General features: G+C 34.2%; 2 protein-coding genes across 4 annotated transcripts; one reads left to right on the forward strand and one right to left on the reverse strand.

The window, feature by feature from the left end:
* Positions 1–56: 56 nt before the first annotated feature.
* LOC129801401 (aspartate--tRNA ligase, cytoplasmic) lies at positions 57–11,681 on the reverse strand. Of its 3 annotated transcripts, none has more exons than XM_055846375.1 (5): positions 11,521–11,681; positions 10,966–11,412; positions 10,712–10,889; positions 5,828–6,674; positions 57–373 (listed from the first exon to the last, which is right to left on the reverse strand). In XM_055846375.1, the coding sequence occupies exons 2-5, from the start codon at positions 11,379–11,381 to the stop codon at positions 210–212; spliced, it is 1,605 nt and encodes a 534-aa protein (XP_055702350.1). In that variant the 5' UTR covers positions 11,382–11,412; positions 11,521–11,681; the 3' UTR covers positions 57–209. The 3 variants fall into 3 exon arrangements, with proteins under 3 accessions (XP_055702350.1, XP_055702348.1, XP_055702349.1); XM_055846373.1 differs by having other exon boundaries at positions 11,593–11,658; XM_055846374.1 differs by having other exon boundaries at positions 10,966–11,668.
* Positions 11,682–11,776: 95 nt separating this feature from the next.
* LOC129801410 (Golgi phosphoprotein 3 homolog sauron) lies at positions 11,777–20,970 on the forward strand. The gene is made up of 4 exons (XM_055846388.1): positions 11,777–12,108; positions 19,732–20,154; positions 20,213–20,467; positions 20,531–20,970. Exons 1-3 carry the CDS (start codon positions 11,902–11,904, stop codon positions 20,459–20,461), a joined length of 879 nt encoding a protein of 292 aa, XP_055702363.1. The 5' UTR covers positions 11,777–11,901; the 3' UTR covers positions 20,462–20,467; positions 20,531–20,970.
* Positions 20,971–21,007: the final 37 nt, after the last annotated feature.

Genomic DNA, 21,007 nt, shown 5'->3' on the forward strand with positions numbered 1-21,007 from the left:
AGAACTTTCAAACACTCCACTCAATAATCATTTTGCTAGTCCAAAACACAATTAAATTCATTGTCCACCTCACTTTATTACCATATTTCATGCCGCTTCTTTTTTTGCCAAATCTATATACGCAAAAAAACAGGGTGGAAAAAATCGATAAACGCATGAATATTTTATATGGCAAGTGCCACAAGTCGTCACCTGCAAAAATATGCCCTTTACGGTGTAACACGCTTTGGATCACGCGGAAACATGGAAGTCTTGCGGATGTTATCCAAGCCCAAATACAGCATCACCACTCTCTCCATGCCAATACCACCGCCAGCATGAGGTGGACATCCAAAACGGAAAGCTTCGATGTAGGCAGCAATTTTACTGATGTCTGTTGCCATGAAACACAAAGTAATAAAAGTAAGAAATCAATTTAGAAATCAAGACAAGACCCTCTAATTGTAAAATGAATTTTTAATTATTTTGGTTACTTATAAAAATTACTTATGTAGCAAAATTCGATTGCCTCCGCCACATCATTTAAATTAGTAAAATTTCATGAATTCCAAAAATTCGCATCATTTTCTTTCTACACTGAGAGAAATCCGAAAAAGTTAAAATAACATTCCGGAAATGATAATTTTACCCTCCAGTATTGATCCGAAAACGGTGTAAATATTACCCATTTTTAGGTGTATTAGGAGTTAAAGTTACCCTTATTCATGTTATTTCTACACTTAAAAAGGTGTAAAATTAACAATAAAAACTGTTTATATATTTTTACACCTAAAAAGTGTTAAAGTTATGAGGAAAACAACTGGATCATTTTCCGTAGAGTGCCACTTAAACACATGTTTTTGGACTGATGAAATTCTTTTTTACTTCTTCGAAATCTATAGAATTATTCACTGTTACATTCAGAAACATAATATTAAAAAAAATTATCAAAAATATTAAAGAAAATTTATAAAATAATGATAATACTGAAATAAGTCAGCATGCACTAAGTGGATCGCCTTTTCGCTAATTCACTTTTAATTAAATCTTTGGATTTAAAATACTTTTTTTCACAAGGAAAAAACAATAAATGTTTTCAGTCAACCAGCTGTCATTAGCGAAAATATCACTGACTAGAAAATTTTTAGTGAAGAACCCAGCTGGCACAAGATTGAAATGAGTCGATTACACTCACTTATTTAATGGATAAAAATATTATTTTTGCCTTTTCTCAAACTTAAATAGTTAAATTATGTTACTGTAGTGACTATATTACGGAAATAAAAATAAAAATATTATTTTAAGTGGATTAGTCATAAACGATCCAGATAGCGTAGCGCCCAGATTAGCACACTTGACTATACATCTATCTCAAATTTGTCTGAAGTACAGTAGACTCTCGCTAAATCGGCTCTTTTAAGATCGGGCTACTTTTTAATTCGGGCAGCAGTAACATTTGAAAAAAGTTTATTGGCATTTTTTAAGTTTGATTACGATTATAAAATGAATCAAATATGCTCAAATTTGGCATAATTTGACTTTTAGTTATGATGTGGTTTTTGCGGATTTTGCATTATTAAGCGATTTTCATCCAATTTACGATATAATAAGTGTGTAAACTCAATATCTGTACTGTCTACGCAGATGAATGAAAAATCGTTGCATAGGGTAATGTCCTAATTCAAAACCATTTCCAGACGCTTTAACTTTGATAGAAGATTCAACACATTAAGTTCATATTTTTTTTCTGAAAAGAATTACATAAATTTGCTCTTTGTCTCTTCTAAAATGTTATTGTTTAGTGAAAATTCTTTAGATATAATTTGAAAACTTCTTAAATACAAGAAAAATACACGAGTGTAAAATGCGTCTATTGGAAACATATTAATCCAAATGGAGACAAGGGAAAGTTTCTAATTGGAGACAAATAGTGTAAGTGAAATCTCGACGAAAGGCTTTCAAAATTTTGTTGAGTTGCTCCTGAGTGCAGGATTTGTTTTTATTCCTGATCTTTTCACCTTTCCCATCTAAAACAATTAGAAAATCTCTCCAAAAAAATCATATTTCCGAGGTTTCCTATTGAATCATTTGCAGACACTTCAGAAAAACCATTTTTGTTCACGAAATAGATAATTATTTCATTTGAAAACTTCATGTACCGTTAACAATAAAGATTAGCACTTAATTTAACTAAAATTAGCCAAAAATATGACACAAATATTACACAAAACGAATAAACAACAGTCACTTTATTGTGTTTTTCATTGGAAAACATGGTCGATTGATGAAAAATTCGATGGTGAAAAGATACTTTTAATTTTTCTGAGAAATTAACAAATTAAAATTTGTGAATATAAATGAATTTTCGCTTAATTTAGAGCAAAATTTGGAGTGTTGTTCGAAATAACTGGTTTTAGCCATTGCTAAATTTCCGATTAACCAGGCAATCGACAAACGAAATAGACAGTAATCAGTTGTGACTGGTTACGTTCTAGAATTTCACCTTTCATAAAAAGCGGGTTAAACTGATCTCTATTTAAATTCGAGCAATAAATATTACGAAAGATCAATTAATGACAAAATAAAATTATTTATCCAACAAAATTCTAATTTCGTGAAATGTAACAAGAATTATGAACATATTTTAAATAACAATGTTTAAAGGAGAATGGTCAAATCCGGTCCCGGAATCGCCACGAACGGGACCTATGTCATTGGATAGACATTAGTATAGGTAACAACTTTTGTTCTGGGATCAATGTTCTAAACCATGGAGGAACAGTTCCAGAGCATAAAAACTGTTTTTACAATGATGAAGAATGATCAAAAGTATATGGGCGCTGGTTCATCTTCATACAAACATTAGAGTAGACGCATTCTGAAGATATTGATATAACGTTGAGAAAACTGCCGGGACCCAGGACGATAAACGCTGGGAGTCCTTGTAAAAAAGGCCTTTATCCTTCCGAAAAATTGTTGTTTTGACTACGAATTATACAAGAACCGCTAAAATGATCTTGATGAAATTCGGTATAGGGTCAGTGTATGTTTTAAACTTTTTATTTATGCATATCACCCCCTCCCCCCACCCTCCATTCTGATAGCCCCCATACAAAATGGGGGCGCTTTACCTTATAACTCCTTTCTAAGAGGATGTAGAAAGCTGATATTCAACAAGGGAACAAAGCTTATGGAAGACACTTCAACCATGCATGTTAATCCCCTCCTCCACCACCCCTTCTAGTAATCCTATACAAAATGAGAACATTTTGACCTCTTTTCTGAGAAGAAGTAGTTTGTTTGTAAAAGAATGAAAAAATATGAATAACTAATAACGTTAACAATAATTTTCTAGATTTTATATGCATTTATAGACATCTAGTCGAATTACAGCTTTCTGCCTCCTCTTAGAAAGGAGTTATAAGGTAAAATAGTCTTATTTTGTATGGAGGCTACCAGAAGGGGTGATGGACGAAGAGTTTGGGCAGTATGGTTAAAAAGTCTTCTTTAAGCCTTGTTACCGTGCTGTATTTCAACTTCCTATCTTTTCTCAGAAAGGAGTTATAAGGTGAAATGCTCTCATTTTGTATGAGGGCTACCAGAAAGGGGGACAGAGGAGGGAGATATTATACATGGTTTAAAAGTCTTCCCTAAGCTTTGTTCCCTTGTCGAATTTCAGCTTTCTACCTCCTCTTAGAAAGGAGTTATAAGGTAAAGTGCCCCCATTTTGTATGGGGGCTATCAGAATGGAGGGTGGGGGGAGGGGGTGGTATGCATGGATAAAAACTTTAAGTCATACAGTGACCCTATACCGAATTTCATCAAGATCACTTTAGCCGTTCTTGTATAATTCGTTGTCAAAACAGCGATTTATCGAAAGGATAAAGGCATTTTTACAAGGACTCCCAGCGTTTATGGTCCTGGGTCACGGCAATTTTTCAATCTTATATCAGTACCTACAAAATGCGCCTACTCTCGTTTGTGGCGATTCCGGGACCAGCGCCCATATAGTTTTGACCATTCTCCTTTGATCTAAATAATGGCTCTTATAATTGCACATTTCGCGATGGAATCAACTGAAAAGTTTTATTGTCTAAAGTTGATTTATTATAGTTTGTTATCAGTGTACAAATTTTGCAAGCTATATGGTCCTCAAATGATATCAGATTTTACTCAATGTTTAGCCAGAAGATAATGTGTTACATTCTTATTTTTTTAACTCTGTAATAGCTGTAATAGATTCTGTTTTTTTTTCTTTTCTAAATTTTAACTTTATAACAGAAAACGTATGTCATCGGCATGCCTTTTAGATTGGGAAAATTTCATAAAGTCGAAATTGACATCCCTTTCTTTCTCTAAAGATCTGTACATGTCTATCCTACTTTTTCGCACTCTTCTTCTTCTTCTTTTAAACATCACACCAAATTAAATTTACAGTAGACTCTTTCAAATTCGGGCATTTGGGACCGAAATGTCACCCGAATTAGAGAGAAATTCGGGCGACAATGTTTTTGATAGGGTAAATTAAGGTAATTCAAAACCTGCTCCAAATGGAAACGTCACTGTTTTTATGATAAATACAGTACTAAATTACTATATTTATATATTTTCTATACCACAATTTCATTATTTAGTCAATTTTGCTCTAAATAAAGCGAAAATCCATTCATATTCACAAATTTTAATTTGTTAATTTCTCAGAAAAATTAAAAGTGTACCATTTACCATCGAATTTTTCATCAATCGACCATGTTTTCCAATGAAAAACAGAATGAGGTGACTGTTGTTTATTCGTTTTGTTTAACATTATGTCATATTTCTGGCTAATTTTGGTTAAATTAAGTGCTAATCTTTATTGTTAACGGTACGTGAAGTTTTCAAATGAAATAATAACCTATTTCCTGAACAAAAAGGTTTTTTCTGAAGTGTCTGCAAATGCTTCAATAGGAAACCCCGGAAATATGATTTTTTTGGAGAGATTTTCTAATTGTTTTAGATGGGAAAGGTGAAAAGACCAGGAATAAGAAAAAAAAATCCTGCACTCTAGAGTAATTCAACAAGGTTTTGAAAGCCTTTCGTCGCGGTTTCACTTACACTGTTTGTCTCCAATTAGAAACATTCCCTTGTCTCCATTTGGATTAATTTGTTTCCAATAGAAACATTCTGCACTTGTGTGTTTTTCTTGTATTAAGAAGTTTTCAAATTATATCTAAAGAATTGTCACTAAAAACAGTAATATTCTTGAAGAGTCAAGGAGCAAATTTATGTTATTCTCTTCAGAAAAAATATGAAATGTGTTGAATCTTCTGTCAAAGTAAAAGTGTCTGGAAATGGTTTTGAATTAGGACATTTACCCTATATAATCTTCTGTGTGATTACGCTTTTAGTATTTGGATTATTAGAGATTTCGAGGTTTGAAATTTTGGCTGTAAATGATGGACAAATTTCTTCAACTCAAAACAAAGATAGGGTAAACTTTGGAAAGTGGGACACTTGCAATTACAATTCAAAATGTATTTTTAAACTAAATTAAATAGTAGTTTTTTCCTTTTCTTTGCATTGTGAGATTGCTTGAGAAATATATTCTAACAGAATCTTAAGATTTTATTAAAAATTTCGACCAATAATTGGAATATTCGATCAAATTTGAAAAGAACACATTTTAAAGTCACCCTTTGATTGTAAAGTGATGCCTTTTGTGTTTTAATTTCTCAAATAGTCACAAAATTAGAATTATCAATCTCTTGATCGAAAATTAAAATACTTAATTGATTCATTTTCAAGTTTTTTGGGAGATGTCCCTATAAAATCAAACCCACCCAATCGATAAAATTTTTAAAAAGCTTACCAATATTGTGATGCTTTGCCCGTTCCGTAAGGTATTCAGGATCGTGAATACGTTGAGCACCGGACAGAATCTCCTCTCCACGCATGAACATGTCGTAGGAGTTGGAGTATCGCGAATCCTTGGGATCAGGCATGGTATAGAATGGTCTCACTGCCAATGGAAATTTGTCGAGAATATAGAAGTCAGTACCGTACTTTGCCTTCACCAGACGCCCCAGAAGTTTCTCGCTGGGTGTCGAGAGATCCTCTTCATCTCCCATTTCCACTCCAGCTTCCCTCAGCATAGCCACACCTTCGGAGAAGTTGAGCTTCAACGGTGGATCGAGAAATTGGAAAGGTTCAACTTTGTACTGCTGATTGACAGCAGCAATTTCCTGAGCATACTCATCACGCAATCCCCGGAACATTGCCGTGAATGTAGCCCCAATTGTCTCAATGACTTCGTGGTAGTGATATTTAAAAGCCATCTCAAGATCCAAGCCCACAAATTCCGTCAAATGACGATGAGTGTTGGAGTCTTCAGCACGAAAAACAGCGCCTACTGTGAAGACTTTATCGAAGTCTGCTGCAATAGCCATTTGCTTGTACAACTGAGGAGACTGAGCCAGATAAGCTGAATCCTTGAAGTAGCTCACCGTGAAGACATTAGCACCTCCCTCACTGGCAGCCGAAATAATCTTGGGCGTGTGGATCTCGGTGAATCCCTTGGCAGTAAGAATGTCACGGAAAAGTCGACAGACACCGGCCTCGAGCCGAAAGATGGCCTGATTGGCCGGTGTTCTCAAGTCCAAGACACGATTGTCCAGACGTGTATCCTGATTAACACGGATATGGAGTCCTTCTGGATCCTGCAATTCACATTATTTGATATACAAGGGCGTACCCAGGATTTCGGTTAAAGGGGGGGGGGCTATATCTCAAATTTTGTTGGCAGGGGGGGGGACATAATTTTTATTTTGAAAAAAAAACGTAACAAATAAAATGGGATAATAAAGGTGGTCCTACTTTTCACCATAGATTAGCCTACGCCCAATTTATAGGTAATTGATAAGGAACGCTCGTCACTGTACCTCGGAGTAGTGCATTGTCTCCCATAATAGGGTAATGGTGCCAAATTTCGGCCAGTTTCTAATTTCGGCCACTTTGAGTGTAATTTCGGCCATGCAAATAAATTAATTAAAATTATTTATGTAATCTTCGAATAGTCAATGAATTCATTTTGCTTTTAAATATGTATTCATTTTAGGATGTATTAACACAAAGACAGTTAAATTTAGGTATAATTTGTGTTGTAAAAACTCAGTGTGGAAAGAGTCTTACAAAAAAAGTGACAGATCACTTGTGTTTTTAGCAGTCTTCTGATTTGTGGTGAGGTGCAGAAGATATGTCTTCGGTGTTTTTTTTTATGAAAATTGATTAGTTTTCATTAAAGATTGTTTCTATTCATGTTAATAGTGAATCAATCTTAAAATTTCGGGAAAAAATATCCCAGCTTGATCCTGTATTTCGCGTAAAAAAGTATATACTTTGTGAGCGTCTCTCCGATGAGGTAGTGTTGCCTATTTCGGCAACATCTTTTGCTTTCCTAAATTTTTATTAATTTTGTTTTTTTTTTCAATTTCTGATTTCTACAATGTTCAGAGAAAAAAAACCATCGCTTCTATGAAAAATATGAAGTGGAAAAGGCCTTGGAAGAGTTCAGGAAGGGCAAATTGCTACGGGAATCTGCGCGTGAATTTGAGATGCCAAGATAAATTCTTCAGACCTTCAGGACAAATTACACGGAAGATCTCAGGGCTTGTGGGTCATATAAACGTATGAAACTAAATATTAAACTCTTTCCGTTTGACGTTTTGAAATTTTCTATCCGTTGCTTCACAAAAGGTAGTCAGAAACAAGCTGGCCGGTATTTCACTCAAAGTGGCCGAAATATTACCCAATGCAGTGTCCATATTTTTATTAATTTTTCATTATTTTAGGAAGTGATTTAAAGAAAACAAAGATAATAAACTGGTCTTGAAGGTTCCACACAACCCTCCCGAAAAGGAAGTAACAAAAAATATCAATATGAATTAAAAATATTGCATTTCAAACTTAGGACTTCGGTGCTTATATGCAACTATGCCGAAATTTGGCACACTTACCCTAATTCTATGAAAAAATTACGTGACAACTGCCTTCTTTTCGAAAAATATATTACTGAAATTATGTTATAAAAAGAAAGTAAAAATAATTACGAATTATATACCCATTTTTACTTCATTTTTGAATGTAGTGCAGTGGGGGCAATAGTTTTGCCCTGCCCCCCATTGGGTTTTTAATTGTTTTTGAGTTTTTATAAGATCATTTTTGTATGAGTATAGTAAGTATCATTTTTGTAGCAGTAAAACGTAAAATTTGAGAAGTGACTAAATTTACAACTTTTAAAGGCAGTAAAATTTTCATCAAAGTTTCGATCTTTATGGATAGAAAAATTAAGCCCATTTTTGGAGAGATTTGTATTTTTTACTGAACAAACTTATTTATTTTTGCTGACCAAATATATTTTTTAGCTGTGATTCCTTCTAATCACACGTATAGTGATACTCCGATTTTCTAAAAGTGCTCCCAACGAGCTGAAATTCACAGGGTATATATTTTGAACAACCCTGATGCCGAAAATAGTACTCTGCCATTTTCGGGTCCGGCTGGCCGTCCGTCCGGCCGTCCGTAGTACGCAATATCTCCGGTTTGGAAAGAGATATCTTCATAATTTTTTTAAAATATATCTATTTGCGCGTACGACGATTTCTGTCCTATTAGTTTTTTGAAAAAGCGGTTCTAAACCGGTTTAAAACCGGTTTTCTAGCTTTTCTCGAAATTGGCCTATGCAATTTGAACCATTTTATGTTCATGTTGTAGCGCTAATTGAGTAGACCAATTTTTAAAAATAATTTGGAGATTGCTCCATGATTTCTTGAGATAGTTCAAGTTGAAGATTGCAATTTTAAAAAATTTTGTTCGTAGCGTCGGGTGGGGAAAAAGCGGAAAATTTTTCACGGATTTTCGCAGATCATTAAATTTTTCGCGAATTTTGCACTTCTTAAGCCTAAACGATAAGTGTGATGTCAAGTTGGAGGGCTTGATCTCTCATAGTTTCTGAGAAAATCGATTTTAAAGTTTTTTAGACAATTTTATACATTTTTCTTCCAATTTTCCTTACTTTAAAGTTAAATTTTGCACATATCAAGCCTGAAAGAGGCTCTAAATGGATGTAAAGTTTGAAGCCTCTATATCTCATAGCTTCCGAGATAATCGACTTTAGAGATTTTCAGTTACTTTTATACATTTCTCATCCAATTTTTTCATCCCTTTAAGAATTCACGGAGAAAAATTTGCGAGCGGTTTGGGTAAGGCTAGCCTTACTGGCCAATCCAATGTACGGGCTTGTGATAATTATAACCCTGAGCGAAATACACTTTGTTTCCTTCAGTCATAGTCCTGACAGTAATCAGCATAAAACCACTATTTAATGATTTTTTGCGTTTGTAATAAATTATATCCCAGGCCGCAATAGTGATTTTGTCGCTTCCAGTTAAGCATTATTGTCTTTGGTGATCACTGGTCATAATTTAATACCGAGCGCGACAAAATAAGCCACTGGTAAGGATTTTGTTGCTGTAAGTAAAGTGTATAACCCAGCTCAGCAAATATTCATAGAGTTGTCTCTTTCATTCATGGTCTTTTACTCCACAGACACGACATAGCACTTCGGCGAGTTATTGCATCAGACAGAGTCCAGTCCGCACTTGGAAAGTTTTTAGTGTGAAAAATTAGAGGAATAAAAGATGAAAATGGACAGTGTAACAAGTGTACTGCAGGAAGGAAATTGGATTTTCTAAGTTAGTAAATGATTTTAAAGGTGAGTTGATAAAATTAATTGAAAATACTGTAGCAAAAGTGAAATGTTATCTTTTAACCTCAATTTTTTTTTCATTTTTCAGATGCCGGATACGAGAATGAAGACACCCTGATGGGCCCCACCTATGAAGGATTAAAAGAGGTCATCATGAAAGCAGGGCCCAGGGATCCTTTCTGAAAGAGAGTCAAGGAATTTTGGACAAGTACGGTGACAGAAATCGATTCAAATAATAGTTCTCAAGAACAAGAAAGTGATAAGATAATTGTGCCAGTGCTTCAGTGTTCATACTCCTCTACTGAAGAGGCTGAAAATGATGGTCTACAATCATTTTCAAATTTTGAAAACAGTTTGTAGTATTGTACTTCAAGACCAAAAAATAAATAAAATATTTGTTGTTTGAAGTCATTTGTTTTACTACTATTAAATAACGCATTACCCAAAAAGTAATACATTAATGCTTTTCGTGTCATTATCCTGTCCCAGAGAGCACAAAATCACATTGCAGCCTCGGTCAAAAAGTTTAACCGAAAAAACATAAAAATATGACACGCATTGAATCCGTTATGCACATAACTGGGAACGGAAGATTTTTTTACGCTCTGGGTAAAGATTTTTTTCCGTGATTATTAAACGGAATTTGCATTATTTATGTATAAATATCGTTCGAGTTTGCCACAATCCAAATTTGCGATTAAGGAATTGGATCTCTATAAGCTGATCTAGGCTTATCACTGGCTTTTCTTGGTAGGGTGGAGTCTACACTTATGGATGTTGTACACACTTATGGACAACACAAAAATCTTAAGTTATTACATTAAACAGTTTTCGAAAGGCCAAAAAAATTGTTAATTACATCATAAACTAATAATTTTATAACTTTTCGAAGTCTATTTTACGTAAGAACTTAAGATTTTTGCACGCTGTCCATAAGTGTATAACATCCATAAGTGTAGGCTTCACCCTATCGCAAAATAAATTACTCACATCTGGATTCTCAGGACGAGCAGCATCCTCAATTTGCAGTGGAAGTTGAGCTTTCGCCGCAGAAACCACATAAATCTCGAGAACAGACAATTCCAGGGATTGTTCAGTGCATGATTCAATTTTTGTAGGCACAGAAATAGCTTTGGCTCTCAAATCCACGATGCTCTCTTTGTGAATGCTGAACGGGGAAGGCAATAAAACCATAAAGATTTGCTAAATAACTTCCAAGAACTACCTGAACGACCTGAACTTACTTTCCACTAAATTTCACCATTTGCTTCGATACGACATCATTAACAGCAATAACACACTGCACTGTGTTACTGTGCTGTCTGAGGATCAGGAAGCACTGTTTCCCTTTGCTCCGGGATGTATGAACCCTTCCGCGCACCCAGACGGGCTCCTTGCCAACCCATTGGGTCAGCTGAGAAACATGAACGAAAGAACGGTCTGGAAACTTTTCAGCTGACTGAATCATAACGGGCTGACCATATTTCCCCGCTGAGTAATCTTCAGATTCTTCCTGAACATCCTCCTGTTTGCCGGCTGCTGCTCTATGTTCAGCTTTTTTAGCTGCCTTCGCCGCATCTTTTGCCTGTTTCTTGGCGGCTTTCTTAGATTGAGCCTCTGCAGAGGTCTCAGCACCTTTTTCCGTTGGATCCACTACCATTTTTTTCTAATTTTCTCTCCAAAAATAGAAGCTAAAAATATCAAAACATGCCACTTTTTTACTTCACTAATCTAACCTCAATTTTCTATGAATGGAAGAATTTTTCAATTTCACTGATAATATTGCACTAAGTAATTACATTTTTATAATGCAGATAGACTTATAAATGCAATGATAAGGGGTATTAACGTGGAAAAGTAAAATTCATCACCTTTTTCTCACTTTTTTGATTGCGAAATAGCACACGTAGAAGAAAATTACTTGGAAGGACTTTTGTTGGAAAGGCCTATTCACTGCACAACAATGTGGAGAAGAAGAAGAAGATGTTAAAAATGTCAGTCTTCTGTTGAAAAGGGGAGAAGGTGCAAAAAAAATATAAATTCCTCGACGTCAACACGAAAATTTTGTGTGAAAACTTATCATTTCCATAGAATTAAGTTGTGAAGTGTTTGGTACGTGTATTAATGAATAGTTTGTAAATAAATTTGGTGCGGTTGACAGTGTAGCGGTGTGGAAAAACATGAATCGAAGTGAGGGTCTTGTGCGACGTGTAAAAAATCGGAGTGAAAATCCAGGCAATTCCGATCAGGGCGCATCAAATTCATCAGCAAATCATAATGATGATGAGAGGAACGATAATGAAAACGATGTGGATGATTGTGATTCCAAGGAGACAAGATTGACACTTATGGAAGAAGTTCTCTTGCTTGGACTCAAAGACAAAGAGGTTTGTTGGCATGGATAGAAGTTATCATTTTCACGGGTTTCTAGCTCTTTTCATTCTTTTTATCGCACCCAGCACCCAGGAAGTACTTCCTGGTTTTTGGCAATATGTTCGGGTTTTTCATGGAAGTACAGGTTCTAACGCGTGGCTAAAAATTGTGTATTAAAAGAAAATCAAAAAAAAAAGATTCTTGATAATGCAAACAATCGTGAATTTTAGGTCAGATTTTGGGATAAAGTTTCGTGTTTATTAAACGGAATTCCTTGAAAACTTCTTGGAATCAGCACCGAAGTTATAAAGAAATAGTTTAAGAATTCTCACACTTCTGTGAAATAACACAGTTTTTACTAAAAGGATGGAAATTTCTTGGTTAGGTTATTCGATATAAAATTTTGATAAGGCAACAATAGCAAAATGTCTTGATAGCAATTGGTTCTTCAGAGATAGGGCTATCATATCGTAAACATTGCAAAACCTATAAAATTATCAAGATTTGTAATAAAAAAAGGCATCGGGGACCACTGATTGTATTATTCTTGTGATTGTAAAGTTATTCTCGATTTTACAACTCAACCGATATAATTTTAAAAGGGTTTTTGTCGTTTTTTTTGGTTTTATCGCCTTTGCAAATGTGTCAGTCGAAACATTGAACTTTATGTAACTTTAATAAAATATTTTATGTTTTGATATTCAAATTATTTAAAATATTTCTTCTTAAGAAATATTATATGAATTGTTTGTCCAATAAATATATCATCCGTAAACATCTATGGTAGAGTGGAGGAAGAACTTTTTGCCACTTCGATTTTTTTTGTAAATTTTTACAAAAAAAATATGTTAAAAAATGTAGGGGAAACTGGGGCACCAACAAACACGGGGTAGCACCAAACATTGCAATTTTTTAATGCGATATTCGACTTCACAGGGCAAGATTTATAGAAATTTTAGGCATTATAGGGATGCTTGTTCACTGAAGAAATGGTCTAGATATTCCATGTAGTTTAGAAATAAATATTAGTGTTTTGTGCTACCCCGTGTTTGGTGGTAACCCAGTTTCCCCTATTTTGTAGTTTTTTGGGCTATTTGATACCAATTTTAAATCTAATAAAAATAAACTCGACGTTCAATGATTCGTTAAATCAAGAGCACTTGAAATAATTACTCATTTCGTAGTAATGCGAATCATAAATTGTCTTGAAGTGTCGAATTTAGGTGTTTACAAGGGCTTTACACGTGCTTTAAACATTTAGTGAAGTCGATTGAAAAGTTGTGTGACTTATAGGGGAATTCTGCAAGAGTATAACAATGTCATATGACAAATTCAAAATTTTTTATATGGTAAATCCGGAAGAACTTATCATAAATCTGTATAATTTACAAAAACCTTAATAGAGAGCTTCTTGCAATGGCCATTCTGTACCAGCTGGGCTTTAATGCTGTCTTGCTCCTGACTTTACCACGAAAATTTGTCATATGATATTGTCTTACTATTACAGAATTTCCCTTGTTCACCTATAAACAATCAGAAAAAATTAAACCTTTTTTTCTTTTAAAACATCTTACTTTTAGAAATCCAGTTAGTTAAAAACTTGCAAGAGAGTTTACATTTCTCATTTTTTTGGATTTGGAAAATTAAATAAAAAAGACTACTTAATGCATTGCCTTGTAACTGAATAAGATCTTGTCCTTATCCAATGATTCTAAATTGAAACAATAATATAGATCGAGTGAACTGAAGCTCGACTTTCAAGCTCTGAATTAAAAATCTGAAACGTGATAGATCGAAAAAAGTGACGACCTTGATTTCTTAAGACGACAAAGTGATTTTGTATATTGAAAAATTAAAAAAAAAAACTGAATTTTATTGTGACTTTTTTAAATTTGTTGAACTCAATAATTTATGAAGAAAGACATTGTTTTTATCCGGATAAAATAGTTGGCCATATAATCATTATTTTGATTATAATTAGGTTAAGCCAGGTTTAGGGTCTGTCCAACACTTTAATGAAATTTGGTTAAATTAATCGTAGCTACTTTAATCAGTTTAAATCTAATCTTTTTTTGCAAATAACGTGGAAAGAAGAACTTTATTTGCTGAGAAATGTACTTTCCTTCGAGACAAAGAATAACGCTTTTCTGCAGTAGATCAGTGGATTAACCAGTAAAAAATTTCATTTGGCTCTTTTAAAAAAAATTAAAAGTGATCAGAAAAAGTGATTCCTTACTTCTTAGATTTTCTCTTTGCCAAGAATACTTCACTAACTTTTTATACTGATCATTTTTTTTCAATTTCAGTAAATGTTTGTATGGGACCTGAAAGCAATTGATTACTATAACATAGAACACCCCAATAAATCTAGAATTTATAATGAACATTAGGGGATACCAGAGAGGTTTAGGACAGGGGTAGTGTGGAACAAGGCGATTTTTTCATAAATTATTGAAATAAATGGAATTTATCTACTACTCAAGCGTAGGCAATATGAAGATTTATCTTGACTAGAAGAATGGATATCCTCAATTTTATTGTTTAAATTCTATGAACACTTTTTTAAAGATTGCTAAAAATTGTATATTTTTGATTTATTTGATTATGCAAAACGCGTCCCAAACATCCCCTTTTGCGTCCTGTACTGCCCCACATCGGGGAGGTTTCTGACAAGGCGTTAAGTTAAATGTTTTATCTTCTCCAAGAAAACTCAGTTGTTTTCCAAGTTCTATCGAGTACTTTTTATAAAGTCAATACCCATAAGTATCCTTATAGACCATAGAAATTGTAATACACTATCGTGTTTTTTTGGAATACTGTCTCAAAGTCAAAACATGAAAAAGATGTCCCAACCTCCCCGGTCTCCCCTACACCAATATACAGAATGAATTATAAAACCTTTGCATTTTATATGGCTTTTAATAGTCGAGTGCAGCTTTGCATCTTAGCTTTACAGCCTTATACGTGCTTTAGATCTGAGACTTAGCCATATGGCATGGCATAACTATTATTTTTTTTAACAATCAAATTTTTTTTTGAAAAATTTTTTGAAAAAATTTTTTTTTTGAAAAAATTGACAGGTTTGGATTATTAATGACAAATGACATATAAAATTCTGAAAAAGCAATAAAGAAGGTTGCTCTTTAGGATTTTGAGACGGTCGGGAACTGGACTAAACCTCTTATAGTCTGAAGACCGCTTTACAAATCGTATTAAATTACCAAGAAAAGCTTTGCAAATCATAAGGGGTAAGGGGTGTCGATCTCAGCCTGATATAGAAATAAGTTGACCTATCCAAATGCAGGTTCATACTTGGATATGCTTTGGCATCAACTTCATACTCCGAATATCTTTGTTAAGTCACGAAGTAGGGTAAAATGTATAATTTGGAATTAGTTTTACAAGTTGGACAATTCGCCCGTACAATTTGCACATGGCTTTTTTCTTGATAAATACAGTACAAAATTTGTTTTAAAACACAAGGAACCAAATTATAAAATTAAAGCATAAAAAATATACAAATAAAAATGAAGTAATAAATTTATCAAGACAAAAAGCCCTGTCCAAATTGTACCATTGTCCAACTTGTACCACTGTCCAACTTATCCCACTTTACCCTAGTGGACCTAATCTAGGTTACACTTACTTCAGATTTTTTTTGGAAAATTTTGACTTAGGTTTAGATTATTAAAGGCAAATGGCCTATTAAATCCTAAAAAGCCAATAAAAGTGACTGCTTTAGCTTACCAAAGCCTAGAAGATGTCCTATACGCTTGAAATTCCACTATAGAGACAAAAAGTTTAAAATTAATAAATATGGCGGCGTATAAAAAAATACTAGCAGTTGCGGGATTTGGACAATGTTTAGAAAAGAATGTCCTTTAAATAAAATAAATTTTATAAATTTATTTTTAAATACGAGTCTCGTACGGGACATGATCCATTTTTTAAAGATCATTGTCTTTAGGTCAAGTGGTCATGGTTGCTTTGTAAAGAGAGTTTCACTATCCTATAAAAGTCATTAAGAGTTTATAAAGAACAATTTTACTTAGGCAACACACTTAAAGAGGCGTGACATAAAATTAGTTTATAGGCGATACTTAGGGGGAAGTGCGGCACCTTTGAATGTGGGGCAGTTTTAAAATTGGGATTATTCTCCTATTTTAAAATGGAATTGAGCCATATCATGGTGTAATTTAGCTTCTCAATCTGCTTGTGGAGCTAAATTATATCATGATAAGACTCAATTAACACTAAACCTACCGACCATTTTTGGTCGGTTTTCAGTCAAATGACAAACTGCAACAGGGTAGGGTAGTCAACAAATTTGTCTTGAAAAGAGCGGCAAATTAAAATTTAAAAAACCCTGAAAAATATATCACATGCATATTTTAAGAGATTCATAAAGTTTGATAGTTAGATAGACATTTATTGTTTTGGCAATAATAATGCTCCGGACGTCTGCTTCTCTGAGGCGAATTGCATCCTAAGCTCAGTAAGTTGCTGGGCTAGTTCTAAAATGAACTGCTCTTGAACCCTAAAAGTCCCAAGCTTTGATCATCTCGTGTGGGAGATCCCGTCCTTCTCCTAGTCCTCTTAATCTCAATGGTGAAATTATCCCAAACGTCCATAAAAATCTTGGAGTCATTTTCAACGATTCTTTGGCTTGGGACGACCATATATCCTACATCAGTAGGAGAGTGAACTTTTTCCCTCTATACACTTAGAAGACATAAATTCTTCATCCCTCAGGATATTCGGCTACTTTTAGTTCGTGCCCTGCTTCTTCCGCTTTTTTCCTATGGTGTTGAGTTATTTTTTTCGTGCGATAAAGCCTCGCTTCGGCGCTTGACCGTAACTTTTAATAATTGCATTCGTTTCATATTTTCACTTCGTCCTTACGACCATGTCTCTCATTATCATATTGTTGTATTGGGGCAATCTTTCCCACTCTTCCTGCAGTCACGAGCAGTCTTTTTTTTTATGTCGGGTGCTTCAATGCGGTCAGCCTGGTTATCTGGCTGAGCTACTGCAGCCGGGCTCGTCTGCCAGGTCTTCCTGTCTCGTTGTCCCCAGGTCGGGGAGCCGCATTCTTCATTGCTCACTCTTTGTCATGGGGGTGACTCTGGAATGAGCTACTCAGAGAGAAGAAGCAGCGGCTCATTCGATTCTTCCTGTCGTCTTGTGTACTTGTCTTTCGTTTTTTTCTCACTTTTTACTTTCAATTTTGTACAGTATATACTTTTTGGTTTTTGTTTTGCTCAGATGGCTTATACAACCTACGAAGGAGCATTTCCACCTTTTAGCTCTGGAGGTTGGTCACCAACACTAAGACGGCGGTGGACGCTAACCCTATATCTTAAACCATTTATAACTCTTTGTGCTTTCAAGAGGACTTTTCTCAATAGCACTCGTTTTATTAATAATAATAATAATAATAATAAAAATATTAATAATAATAATATTGTATCGTTTAAATATGTGTTGATTTTAAACCGGTCATTTTGACCAGGTCTTGCTAGGTTTAGTGTTAATAAGAGAAAAATCCTAATTTCAAAGTGGCCCCACTTCCCCCTACTCCTGAAATCAAATGTTACAAAATTATAACATTTATTTCAATTTGTGTTTATTGAATAGATTGAATAACGACTTTACATAAAATCAAAAAATTGACAATATTTACTGAAAAAAATGAATTAATATCAGTAATAATAAATTAAAAAAATCGTCAGATAAAATAATGTCATGTAAAATTGCGAATGAATAAAGTAATATTAATTTTTAAGCCATATACGAGAAAAATTGATGCGTGTATAATAAAAAAAAATTGTAGCTTTTTGCCTTTTAAAATATCATCATAATTATCTAGAGAAAGTATATATCTATTCATTATTTTAACTTTATTGGGCCACTAAATTGAAGAAAAATTTATGAAATGTACTTTTTTATTTTCACTCACCACTTTGATAATTAAATTTTTCAATATTATAACACTATGCAACAAATTCACAACTTTTTTTGTTAACGGAGATCTCACATGGTACGTTTGATAGAGTCAAGTCCCCTGATTAAGAATCTGGTCTTGGTTTTGCTCCTATACGTAACAATTTTTTTTTATTAATACTTTTATATTTTTTCTGCTTTGCCTTACATTATCCGTTATATCTCAGGTTCTAGTGAACGGAACTTGAAAAGTGTGGGTGCGTTGGAAAGCTCATTAGTCGAGCTTCAATTTTGATTATTACAAAAAACCTTGTAAAACCACTCCTTCGGGGTGTAAAATTGAAGTTTCTCTAAAAATTACCAAAAAAATGGTCCTAAAGTGAGGTTTTAAAAATTTGTATAAAATGAACTAAACAAAATATTAAAAATCCAATGAAACCAGGTGATAGGCCACACTTAGAACTACAATTTTGTTCATCTGAGACATCGGGCTCCGATCACTCTAAATGCCTCATTTGTTGGTTTTTGTCATTTTCCAAAAATATGAAGTACCTATTTTAGAGCAAATTCCCTAAACATTTCTGAGAAAATATCTTTTAAAACTTATGTGAAACATACATAAATGTGGAGATTCTTCTTTGAATTGATCGGGGGACCATCAACATGATTTTCATTAATATCACTAATCAACATTCAACCGCGAGAGGAAACCCCTAAATTCATTTTAGAATGCTTTTTATGATAGATAGAAAACGCATCAGCGATCATTTCGCAAATATATTTCAATGACTTTAGATCGTACTTTCATTTAAAATTAGCCTCTACTAGAAATAGTCTTAGATGGATGGATGGAAATAAATAGAAACAAAAATTGAATTACTTAAAGGAAAATTGGAAGCTTTTTAACGAGGGTTGATTGGGAATGTAAATGTAAAACATGTTGATGGTCCCCCGATCGATTCAAAGAAGAATCTCCACATTTATGTATGTTTCACATAAGTTTTAAAAGATATTTTCTCAGAAATGTTTAGGGAATTTGCTCTAAAATAGGTACTTCATATTTTTGGAAAATGGCAAAAACCAACAAAAGAGGCATTTAGAGTGATCGGAGCCCGATGTCTCAGATGAACAAAATTGTAGTTCTAAGTGTGGCCTATCACCTGGTTTCATTGGATTTTTAATATTTTGTTTAGTTCATTTTATACAAATTTTTAAAACCTCACTTTAGGACCATTTTTTTGGTAATTTTTAGAGAAACTTCAATTTTACACCCCGAAGGAGTGGTTTTACAAGGTTTTTTGTAATAATCAAAATTGAAGCTCGACTAATGAGCTTTCCAACGCACCCACACTTTTCAAGTTCCGTTCACTAGAACCTGAGATATAACGGATAATGTAAGGCAAAGCAGAAAAAATATAAAAGTATTAAAAAAAAAAAATTGTTACGTATAGGAGCAAAACCAAGACCAGATTCTTAATCAGGGGACTTGACTCTATCAAACGTACCATGTGAGATCTCCGTTAAAAAAACCGTGTTGCATAGTGTAATTGAAATGAGATTAATAGCTCCTTTTTTTATTTATCAAGGAAAGATATTTTGTTCGTATTGAATGCTAAGTTTAAAAAGAAAAATATATTATATATTGAAAAAGTGAATTTTTAATAAGGAATATTTTTAAATGTGAAACTTTTCAGGGGTATACATCTTTTTGGAATGATTGTATCTCGAGCGGCCTCCGGGGATGTATTCTGATTGAATTGGGAATTCGGGGTCGTGTGGAGTTAGAGCGCGCTGGAATGCGTCGGAAGGGGCTGTGCTCGCGGAAACTCTGCCTCAAGTCCGATACACCTACTGGTGATGTGCTCCTGGATGAGGCTCTGAAGCACATTAAGGAGACAGATCCACCGGAGACGGTGCAGAGTTGGATTGAGTACCTCAGTGGAGAAACGTGGAATCCGCTTAAATTGCGGTATCAACTAAAGAATGTCCGGGAGCGCCTTGCGAAGAATCTGGTGGAGAAGGGTGTCCTAACCACAGAGAAGCAGAACTTTCTCCTATTCGACATGACTACACATCCACTCAGTGATAATGTTATTAAGTGCAAACTCGTCAAGAAGGTAAAATTGGTTGGGAGCGATTTTGAGAGAGGTGATTTCTAGATTTATTTCTGTATAGATCCAGGATGCAGTTCTCTCAAAGTGGGTCAATGATCCACAACGCATGGACAAGAGAATGCTGTCTCTGATATACTTGGCACAGGCAAGTGATGTCCTGGAGAATGCCTTTTCGCCACTCAACGATGATGACTATGAATTGGCCATGAGGCGTGTCCGGGAACTTTTGGATTTAGATTTTGAGGCGGAGGCCGCTAAGGCGAATGCAAACGAAGTGATTTGGGCAGTTTTTGCAGCATTCACAAAATAATACACGGTATTTTTTTTATTTTTTTCTTCTTCCAAGTCTTATTCTCAGGCTCTTCTTTTTTTCATTCAGGAGATCCATTTTCACAGTGAGCAGAAGATGTACACAGAGTGAGAGAAACACGTTAAAAATCACATGAAAATATTGCTGGCATATTTATAAATACATAAAAAAAAGAAAAAGCTCTGTGACTGGATGGTGGATTTGTGAAAGTTGGCGGAGGATTCCGCAAGGGGAGTGTTATTAGAATATATGTACACATTTATTAAAATTAAATCAATACTATTAATCTACTTACATACGAGAAAATCATCTCAAATTCCCATTTTTATCTGGTCTCTTGTAAGCAAAAAAAAAAATCAGCAGAAGATATTTTGTTCTTTTATGTTTTGAGCCAATTTGAAAAGTATTTCATTAGGCCGTCATGGGCGAGTTTTATTTTTAAAAACAGAATTTATATTATACATGATAGTTTAGTGACATTTTCAATAAAAATCTCTCGAGGAAGATTGGTGTGATTTTTTTTTTGTAATAAGAAAAGTATGCTTT

The sequence above is a fragment of the Phlebotomus papatasi genome, chromosome 2 (genome assembly GCF_024763615.1).
Source record: "Phlebotomus papatasi isolate M1 chromosome 2, Ppap_2.1, whole genome shotgun sequence".
Lineage (NCBI taxonomy): Eukaryota > Metazoa > Arthropoda > Insecta > Diptera > Psychodidae > Phlebotomus > Phlebotomus papatasi.

What these genes read in the sequence shown, in the direction of transcription:
- LOC129801401 (XM_055846375.1), bottom strand. Translation starts at nt 11,381, where the DNA reads ATGGTAGTGGATCCAACGGAAAAAGGTGCTGAGACCTCTGCAGAGGCT. An exon ending in ATGGTGAAATTTAGTGGAAA is followed by an intron (nt 10,890 to 10,965) that starts GTAAGTTCAGGT and finishes TTCCCCGTTCAG; the next exon opens with CATTCACAAAGAGAGCATCG. An exon ending in GGCAAAGCATCACAATATTG is followed by an intron (nt 374 to 5,827) that starts GTAAGCTTTTTA and finishes TCATGGCAACAG; the next exon opens with ACATCAGTAAAATTGCTGCC.
- LOC129801410 (XM_055846388.1), top strand. Translation starts at nt 11,902, where the DNA reads ATGAATCGAAGTGAGGGTCTTGTGCGACGTGTAAAAAATCGGAGTGAA. An exon ending in TTGGACTCAAAGACAAAGAG is followed by an intron (nt 12,109 to 19,731) that starts GTTTGTTGGCAT and finishes GAAACTTTTCAG; the next exon opens with GGGTATACATCTTTTTGGAA. An exon ending in AGTGCAAACTCGTCAAGAAG is followed by an intron (nt 20,155 to 20,212) that starts GTAAAATTGGTT and finishes ATTTCTGTATAG; the next exon opens with ATCCAGGATGCAGTTCTCTC.